This window comes from Simochromis diagramma, unplaced genomic scaffold, assembly GCF_900408965.1.
Source record: "Simochromis diagramma unplaced genomic scaffold, fSimDia1.1 OVJJ01000208.1, whole genome shotgun sequence".
NCBI lineage: Eukaryota > Metazoa > Chordata > Actinopteri > Cichliformes > Cichlidae > Simochromis > Simochromis diagramma.
In genome coordinates, this window is record NW_024386789.1 from 4450457 (window position 1) to 4460974 (window position 10518).

The 10518-nt window shown below is 41.1% G+C and overlaps 1 protein-coding gene across 2 annotated transcripts; it reads left to right on the top strand.

The window, feature by feature from the left end:
• The first annotated feature begins 1375 nt into the window (after positions 1-1375).
• LOC120728568 (carbonic anhydrase 4-like) lies at positions 1376-4452 on the top strand. Of its 2 annotated transcripts, none has more exons than XM_040023592.1 (9): positions 1376-1465; positions 1774-1846; positions 1927-1953; positions 2042-2212; positions 2436-2584; positions 2720-2815; positions 3011-3089; positions 3226-3389; positions 3503-4452. In XM_040023592.1, the coding sequence occupies exons 2-9, from the start codon at positions 1774-1776 to the stop codon at positions 3680-3682; spliced, it is 939 nt and encodes a 312-aa protein (XP_039879526.1). In that variant the 5' UTR covers positions 1376-1465; the 3' UTR covers positions 3683-4452. The 2 variants fall into 2 exon arrangements, with proteins under 2 accessions (XP_039879526.1, XP_039879527.1); XM_040023593.1 differs by lacking the exon at positions 1376-1465 and adding an exon at positions 1511-1622.
• The last annotated feature ends 6066 nt before the right edge of the window (positions 4453-10518 follow it).

A 10518-nucleotide genomic window follows, 5' to 3' on the forward strand; every position in this document is an offset into this window, starting at 1 on the left:
GGGACTCTCCTCAGCTCTTTCTGGGACAGTGGCGCGGCTGCCCCTCTGTTGGTCTTCCTTGGTCTCTTGTGTTCTGGGGGCCTCTGGATGTCTGGAGTTTTGATCTCCTCCATACCTGCTTCATGCCCTGGAGGACGGGGCTGTGGCCCCCCCACACCCTCTAGCAGATCATTACATGAAGGAACCTTTTAAAAAAAAAACAAGCGCATCCATGCTCACAGGTGTACACACGGGTGATCACACCCACAAACTACACCCTTTTTGGCTCCTACCTCAAAGCACACTGTGTTCTGTTGATCTTACCTGCTGCACAATAATGTTTAATATTTAGTATTTACTGTCATATTCCCATATATCATTGTGATGTTGTTTATTCTATTACTCTTGTTCTCTTCTGCTTGTTTTCTTTTTTCTTTCTCAACAGGTGACCCAGGTGATTGATATATGCCTTTTTTTTTCTTTTTCTTTTTTTTCCTGCCCATTCTGTTGGTTTTTGTTTTTTGCCCTTCTCCCCCGTCCCTCTTCTCAGCTGTTTCTCTTTCCCTCTTTCTTTCTCCCCTTCTTTCCCCCAGTCAAGTCTGTCCCGTATTCAGTAAGTGAAAATAAAATAAACAATAAAAGGTGAATCAAACGGACCATTACGGCAAGGCTGGGATGGTCAATTTGGTAAAGTAAATCCGTTGGACATCTTTCTTTGCCTTTAGACAATAATTCTGATGGCAAAAGAGCCAAACGGGACAGGCAAAAAAACAAAACAAAAACAAAACAAAAAAACCCCCAAACAGTTCCTGCTTGTGTAAAACAATAAATGAAAAAAGTGAGATCATTAATCATCACGACGCAGTATTAAGGCCACATTAAGAAAAACTATCATTTTGATCATTTTGAGATTGAAGTCGAAACTATTTTGAAGAAAAAGTTTGCTGTACCCTTTCCAAGATGCCTTGTTTGGATTAAATTTATCAGCCGTCTTGTTATAAAACATGCATCATATTTATTGCAGGAGGCTGTAATAACCTTTACGTAACCTTTCTGTCCAAAGTTGTGTGTTTTTTCCGTCTGCCCAAGGTGCAGTTTTCTTCATATTTTCACCTTTTTATAATGACACCCACACTTTGTGAATGTGCCAAAAGAAAAGGTATTTCTTTTCTTGTTACGCAAACCGATTCTGAAGTACGATTCCGCTTTGTCTTGAAATAACGAGTGTAATCTAGAATTACGACTTTAAACTCGAAATCTCGACTTTATTCTCAAAATGATCGATAATGTATTTTTTTTTTCTTAATGTCGCATTAATACTCCGTTGTACTTCCGCGAAATTATTGCGGAGAGATAAAGACCAACTCACATGTCACATGGAGGCGGTGTCCAGCCAGCTGCAGGATGCACTGAGGGAATAAAAAGAGGGAGGGTGAGGTGAGCTGCATCTGAAAACAGGCTGAACGGAGGCACAGGTGCATCAAAGGTAAGACACTGTGCTGCTCAGGTGAAATGGACAGAAGCAAGAATTAGGCTACAGTTAGAAACCTGCATTTGTTGCATTCTTTTCTCTATTAACTGCAGCATTTGAAATTTTAGCATTAGTTAATTTTTAGAATTGAATGGTGAAAGTTTTTATATAGGTAAATTTGTCATTCCATACAGCAACATTTTAATTCATAAATTCATTCATTTATTTCTGTGTTTTACATTTTTTCAAAGTATTTTAATTTAATTTAATGTATTTTTTAAATATGTGCGATTCTAAACAATATGGCTTTTTGCTCTTTTCAGATGGAGTGGTTTAAAGTTGTTGCGTTTGTTGTGTGCGTCCTACCCACCGCTCACTGCGCATCGGACTCTATAGGTGTGTATTCACTTAAGAGCTTTTTGTCTACATAAGGGAATCTGAATGTCCTGTTTTAACCCCATCTTTTTTTCATCCAGCCTGGTGTTATCACCTCCCATCCTGCAGTAAGTACCCAATATCTCCATTATCTATTCCATGTTGCCCACTGGGTGACCGCTCTCCGGTGACTTTATGTGCCCTTTCTGCTTATAGATGACACAACCTGGCCAAGAATTTCCCCCCACTATTGCAGCGGCAGCCGACAGTCACCCATTGACATTGTCTCAGCATCAGCCACACCGAACAACAAACTGAGCGAATTCACTTTTTTGAAGTATGACGACACCTCTGCAATGACATCCATAGAAAATACTGGCGACACAGGTAAACACCGGGTGTATGGCCACAAAAGTGTCATCTCGTGTTTTTTAGATAATAATAATAGTAATAATAATTTGAAAAAGAAAAAAAAGACAACATGTCTTACTTGGATTTCAGCGCCCCCCTCTTCTCTACAATTAAACTGCCTTGGACCTGTACATTTCCTCTTACTTCTTTCAGGTTAGGTGTAACTTCACCATGTTTTTGTTTTTCCTCCTTCTTCCAGTCAAAGTGACCCTTAAGAGCGGAATTAAGATTTCAGGAGGGGACCTGTCCGAGCAATACGACAGCCTGCAGTTTCACTTGCACTGGGGTAATGGCTCCTCTGTGCCCGGCTCAGAGCACACAGTAGATGGAAAGCGATATCCTATGGAGGTACAGATTTTTTTAACGTTTATTTTGTACATTTATCTTGTACATGTTAAATTGTAAAAATAAATAAATAAATAAATAAAATAAACAAACAAACAAACATCTGTATGATCTTTATGAATTTATGAATTTTCCCAGCTGCATATTGTGAACAGCAAGTCATCCTACAATGGGAATACAAGTCTAGCCGTCAAAGACTCCACCGGACTCGCAGCTCTTGGTTTCTTCATTGAGGTGAGAGAAGCAGCGCACAAGATGATGCAATGCCTGCTGTGTTATTCTGTTTTGGAATCACTGCATTGTCATTGTTGTGTGTGCCTGTGTGTGTGTGTGTGTGTGTGTGTGTTTGGGGTGGTGGTGGGGGGTTGTTGGTATTCTGTTTACACATCTTAGATGGGTATGACAATGTAAAATAAACTTTTTTTGCAGGTAATGCCAGGTAACTCAACTGGCCAGCCACAAAGCTGGCGCAATTTGACCTCTTACTTGGCCAACATCACACAAAAAGGTAACATTTTTGGTAACACCCCCCCCCCCCCCCCCCCACACACACACACACACCAAAAAAACCCAACAACCTCCTCTCCTGTTTCTGCCTCTAAATTCTGTAATTTATAGTTCCTTCATGTTGTTTCTGTCCTCAGGCCAGAAAGTTTCCATTGCTGCCGGGTTTTCCTTGGATGACCTGCTTGTTGGTGTGAATCGCACTAAGTATTACCGCTACCTCGGATCCTTGACAACCCCAGCTTGTAATGAGGCGGTGGTCTGGACCGTTTTTAAGGAACCAATTAAAGTCAGTAAAGATCTGGTAGGTGTTATTTCATTTCTTCCTTGTGTCTCCTAATTGTCATTGTTGCAAGCACCAATGCCCTGATAGTGGTTCATGGAGTTAACTGGAAACAAAAAATGTCTCATGACCAGATTGACCTCTTCAGCACCACACTGCACTTCCACGACAGCATGTCACCACTCATGACAAACGTCTACAGAAGCCTGCAGCCTGCACAGAAAGTCTGGACTCAGAGCATCAAGGCCTCTGCCTCCACAACCTGCTTCTCCCTGAGCTTGCTGCTTCTCAGTCTTACATTGGGCTGGAGTTGAAGCTAAAATAGAAAGAGGACATTGTCAACAAACGTGCCTCCCTTCAGCACATGCGTTCTTTCCCTATTTAATTAAAATGGACTTTTGCTGATTTCTAATGTAGCTCTTTATGTTTCACATAATCACGAAAAGTGCGAAGAATAATTTATTAAGGTGAGGGCTACTTATCTCTGCTATTCTTGATTATGGCTACCTGCTACAAAGCTTTAACCTGTTTAAAGATTTGCATCTGTATGCTTGCACCACAAGTTTACTTTAAGCAATGACATGCACAAGTTTTCATTTTGCGAGGCCAACACGGTCTGAACAATTGAGGCATGTTCCACGTCTGCGTTGAGCTGCCAGAGCTACACTTGACAAAGAGATGCACCTGCAGTGTAGTTCTGGTAGTTATGAAATCCAGCATTATAAGAATGTGACACGTGAACATATGCCTTGATGTTGGCACGTGCACATAGTTTAGTTTACCAAACGGTGATTGAAGGATCAGGGGACTGTCTTGTCCTTGTTATTTTTTGTATTTATTTTAAACTATTGTAAACTTTATTTTGGCTCCATCGGTGCAGCCACTATTGCAGTTGAAGTGGAAAATGGAAAAAGAAAACATGCTGATTCTTTTATGAAGGCTTTGTGTGTAACTTTCCCAGAGAATAACTTATCAGTGATGCACATTGTTTGTCTTTAGTACTGAACTGTATTGCTTGAACATGAAGAAAACTGTCACTTTCCTGGTCTTATTAAATGACAATTAAAATTATTCATGACTGTTTTTGCAGTTTTACTGTCTTTTTTAATTCTTGGAAGTTTCTAGAACTTTTGAAATGATACATAGCTGGGTGGAGTCCTCATCTGCATTTGCTACACTTAAGTAGGGCGAGTTGTCTGAGCTTTTGAGAGCTTTCTAGTTCACAAAAAGTGCCTAAACAATGTACTTTAACACAAAAGTCCACATTTTTATTCTCTGGTGGTTTAAAACCTGTGAAGATGCCAATGTTTTGTTCACACTGTTATTAACCTTACACAACCTATGCCATTTACTAACAAAAAACAGTAAACAGACCTGTTTAAACTCAATACGTTTAGAGGATTTGGCTGTCTTTTGAAACATGTGCAATGGTTAACTAGTCATATCATCAGTGAAGTTGAAGAAAAGGGGAAGGCCTTTGAATTAGTGTGCACAATGGCTAATTTGATTTTAACTAAGTGAAACATATTTCTTTGAAAAAAAAAACTTTCAGAAAAAGTTTGTGCTTGGTCTCCTGCATCTTGTCCCTGTTTTCTTGTAACTGTGTGCCCAACATTCCTTTTTCCCACCTTCCATCTTCAGACTTTTACCATTTACCAGAATAGAAGTTTGATTACAGTCTACCATAGAGAGCACGCAAGTCTAAATGACTTTGACATTGTATTGCCGAAAACTTTGTTAGCGATGGACCGATCCGATATTACATGGTGGTATCGGTCCGATACTGACCTAAATTACAGGATCGGATATCGGAGAGAAATGAAAAAATGTAATCGATCCGAAGTATCACAAAAATCACCTCACAAAACGCGCTACTTGGCGTAACCCAGCTTGGCGCATCAGCGCAGTATGTGTCACGTGATAGAGCAGCTGAAGTCTGCCAGACCTGTCCATTTCATCTCAGCGAAAACTATCCCAGAGAAGTAAAGCAAGTGTGTAAGTTCATCCCTGAATGTTTGCCTAAGTATTTCCACGTTAAGCTTAACAACTGATATATTGAGCCGCAGCTGGACTGGCCATCGGAGTTCCATACTGAGCTGAAAAGGAAGCGATTTGTCCCATACATCAGCTAGAATTAAAAAATAGACACAAAGCTGGAGTTATTCTGTCTTTGCTGCGCAGTTGCATCTACTTCTCTCATTCTCTCCCCCTCCCTCTCCTGTTATTACTTCAAAGATGAAACTGATCAATGATCAGCTGATCGGCTTTTCTGCCGCAAGTCCCGTCTTTCTTGTTTGTTTATCGCTCACTTTGCGCTAGAAAGAGGAGACCAGCGGATAAACAACAACAGCACGTTTAAGCGTGATAAGCTGTTGTTAGAATGTATTTAATATTACTTTCTACTATCAGCTGATGTTTGTTGGAGCCACAGCTGTAAAAGCTGCTGGTCATGATATCTGTTTGGATATGTGGTGAGAGGGAAACATGAAGATGAAACCAGGAGATGTCCTTACTGAATCATCAGAGCTGAACAGGTGATGGAGAAACAGGTTCACCTTTTGGGTGACATGAATGAGTTGAAGGGAAGTTCTGAACTGTTTCTGAGAGACAAATAACACCAGGATCCTTTTTTTTTTGTGTGTGTCCCGTTTGGATCTTTAGCCATCAGAATTGTTGTCTTAAGGCTAAGAAAGATGCCAAGCGGATTTATTTTACCAAGTGGATCATCACGGCCTTGCCATATTGGTCCATTTGACTGACCTTTATTATAATTATGAATTTATTTTATTTTCGGTTGCTACAAACGGGACAGACATGACTGGGGGATAGGACAGGGAGAAAGAATGAAAGAAAGAGAGGGAGAGAAAGAAAACCAAAGGGGAGAAGAAACGGTGAGAAAGGGGGGAAGAAAGAAAGAAAAACAAACCAAAACACCTGGATCACCTGTATGGAGAAAAAAAAAACAGAAGAGAAAGCAAACAAAAAAAAGAGCAACATAATAAAAACAGCACCATCACAATAAACTAGCTAGCAGTAGATAACAGTAGATACTAAATAATAAGTGATATTGTGCAGCACGCAAGATAGACAGTGCACAATGTGCTTTGAGGCAGCAGCCAAGAAAGGTGTAGTCCGCGTCTGTGAACACCCGTGTGTACACCTGTGTGCATACCTGTGTGGATCAGCATGCTTGTATTCCAAAGGTTTCTCCATGTAACGATCTGCTAGGGAGTGTGGGGAGCCATAGCCCCGTCCACCAGGGTATGAAGCAGGTATGGAGGAGATCCAGGCCCCAGATATCCAGAGGCCCCAGAGTACAAGGACCCAAGGAGGACCCCCAAAAGGGGGGGAACCGTGCCACCCTCCTGGGAAGAGCTGAGTAGAGCCCCAAACGAGAGGTCACCCAGCAGCTACGGAGCAGAGGCCAGGGGGGGTTGCAGTGGCATGCCCGCGGGCTCTGCCGGCAGCCAGCTGTGCCAGAGAGGACCGAGCTTCAGGCCCAGAGGCCTGAGGGCATCCCATCCCCCGGAAGGGGCCCAGCCGGGCCACAGGCGCCAGGCCCCGCCAATCGGCCACCAGGAGTGAGCCGGTACATACATGAGCGCCCAGCCCCAGACAACAAGGTCCAACAACACACCAACGTCTGAGGGCATCAGCCACCGGCAGGGAGTGTGGTGAGGGGAGATAGGCCTCCGTACTTTGGAGGGCCTGAGATGTACCCAGAGAGGTTGAGTCTAAGACCCAACCTGACATATAGACACAGACGAACAGGCGCACGCAGACACAAACGTGCATTCCCACCCCATATGCACAACCAAATACTCGGCACTCACCCAACGTGTAGACAGACACAAATAGACACTGCACAGACAGTTGCACTCCCCAAACATACTCTATATCCCAGGTCCAGGTACCCCCCGCCCTCAGAGGGGCAAGCCGCACCTAGACCCAGGAGATGTAACCCTTCTCTCTGGGGTGGAGGCCTGGTCATCCTGATATTCTTGCAAAAGAGTTTATCAATTCAATCACCCCAGAGATATTGGTTTGTGAATTTTGGAGAAAGAGTAACACATCATCCGCATAAAGGCTGATTTTATGTTCCACGTTCTTGCATTTTATGCCGTTAATTACTGAATGGTGTCTAATTGCTGCTGCTAGTGGTTCAATAAAAATTGCAAACAGTGAAGGGGGAAGTGGGCATCCCTGTCTGGTGCCCCTCAAGAGACAGAAGCTGGAGGATGTCTGGTCATTTGTTCTGACACAAGCTGTTGGGGAATTATATAATATTTTTAACCAGTTTATGAAAGAGGATCCAAAACCAAATTTGTGTAAAGTTGCAAATAGAAATTTCCAGTTAACTCTGTTAACTCTACCTTTTATGAAACCAGTTTGGTCAGGATGAATTGAGAGGGGGGTTATTTTCTCCAGTCTCTTTGAGAGAGCTTTGCAGATTATTTTAAGGTCTACATTTATAAGGGATATTGGACGATAGCTTGAAGGATATACAGGGTCTTTGCCTGGTTTTAGCAGGAGATTAATGTTTGCAGAATTCATATTTGATGGAAGTCTGCCCTTTTCTTTGATTTCCAACAATGTTCTGTAGAAAACTGGTGCTAGAATCGTCCAGAATTCTTTGTAGAAATCTGCAGGAAAGCCGTCTGGACCTGGAGCCTTATTATTGGGCATACTTATCAGGGCTTCCTGGAGTTCGCCTGGTGTAAGTGGTGAATCCAGTGCCATTGCTTGAGTGTCTAATAATTTTGGAAGAGTTATGTTGTCCAAAAACCGATCAATTTCTTTTTTAGATGGGTTTATTTGTGGTGAATACAACGTTTTATAGAAATCCCTGAAAATGTTGTTTATTTGTATCGGTTCATATACAGTGTTCCCAGATGAATCTTGAACAGCACATATAGTTGTTTTTTCTTTATTTATTTTTAGCTGGTTTGCTAGAAATTGACTGGATTTATTACCATGTTCATAATTTTGTAGGCGTAGTCTTTGTACTAAGAATTTTGTTTTTTTATCAATTATCTCATTTAATTCTAGTTTTGTTTTGCGTATTTTGTTCAATGTTTCCTGATCTTGGTGGGACGCGTAGGCTTATTCTAGTGATTTGATGGTTTTTTTCTAATTCCTGAATATTTTTGTTTTCTTTTTTCTTTTTATGTGATGAGAAAGAGATTATTTTACCTCTCATCACAGCTTTCCCTGCTTCCCATAGAACAGAAGCTGATGTTTCGGGAGTGTCATTATAGTCCAAATATGAAGTCCACTCTTTTTTAAAATATTTAATAAAGTCTTCATCTTTAAGTAGTGATATATTAAATCTCCAGTTTTTACTTGGCGTAGTATTATTCTTGTGCATTAGTGTTAAAGATACAGGACCATGATCGCTGACAGCTATAGGGTGAATCTCAGTGTCTGAAATGTTACTCAGCAGTGAGCTGCTGACCAGAAAATAATCCAGACGAGAGTAGGAGTGATGGACATGTGAGAAAATAGTATATTCCTTACTGGTGGGGTGAAGGGAGCGCCATGCATCGCAAAGACCAAAGTCGCTCATATACTGTTTGATTATATTTATGGACTGCCAGTTACGCTGAGTTCCTGCTGTATTGAGCCTATCCATTTCTTCATTTAGTCCCAGGTTGAGGTTGCCTCCAAGAACAAGTGTGCCATCTAAGTGTTCAGAGAGTGCACTGAAAAAACCGTGAAAGAATGAGGGATCATCAACATTTGGACCATATACACTTGCAATACATAGCTTTTTATCAAGTATAGATAGTTTAATGATTAAGAATCTGCCCTCTGGATCTATAACTGTATCGAGTACTGTGAAATTAAAATTTTTATGTATTAAAATTGCTACTCCCCTTTGTCTAGAATTATAACAAGCTGAGAACACATTAGGAAACTCAGGTGTTTTAAGTTCATTCGAACCTCTAAGAGGTCTGTGGGTCTCTTGTAAAAGGACAACATCTGCCTGTAGTTTTTTGAGTTGGTTAAATATTTTTAACCTCTTTTCTCTGGAGCCAGCTCCATTTATATTCCATGTAATGAACCTCAGTGTACCCATAGATGTTTGTGTATAACTAGGGATGTATGCTGTGTGCGTCGCTTAGACAGGTGGAGAGAATACATCACTTGTTCATAAATAAAGAGAAGGAGAGAGAGAAAAAAATGTGTGGTGAGATGCTCCCTGAGTCTGACTATGTGTGTGCATATTTACTAATATGAGTAGGCTTGGCTTAAGTGTGTGTATCCAATACAACTGTGTGCGCTGTCTGACTGATGTAAATGTGCTGCCGTTGAGCGCATGGTGCATATGTGTCGAAATAAAGGATGTTGTTTGTGGATGAGTGTCGAAGCAGGTGATCGATGCAGTGAAAGAAATAAAGAAAGAAACCAAGGACAAGGGTGAGCAGAGTCTCTAAACTCTCCCCGTTGTTCTCCAGGGTGTTGGAGATTATTTAGACAAATATTGTTAGTTATAAGACAATTGATAAGTGTATTTGCTAATACTGAAGCTTAAATGAATTTGTTCAAATCTAAACTACCATTTGCTTTAATTTTCCGCCAAAATCTCCGTCACTTCCGTCACTTACCTCCACCTCAAGATATTGGCTGTCTCAAGATATTCCTCACCCATCTAAGCGAGACACACAGCGTACATCATTAGCCACAAACACACAACTATGGGCATGCTAAGATTTGTCACATGGAATGTGCATGGAGCTGGCTCTAGGGAAAAAAGGTTAAAAATACTTAACCAACTTAAAAAATTAGAGGCAGACGTTGTTTTATTACAAGAAACCCACATGCCTGTCACAGGTTAAAATAAACTTAAAACACCTGAGTTTCCTAATGTGTTCTCAGCCTGTTATAATTCTAGACAAAGAGGAGTAGCAATTCTAATACATAAAAATATTAATTTCACAGTACTCGATACAGTTATAGATCCAGAGGGCAGATTCCTAATCATCAAACTATCTATACTTAACCAAAAGCTATGTATTGTAAGTATATATGGTCCAAATGTTGATGACCCCTCATTCTTCCACGTTTTTTTTAGTACACTCTCCGAACACCTAGATTGCACAATTGTTCTTGGGGGCGACCTCAACCTGGGACTAAATGAAGGAATGGA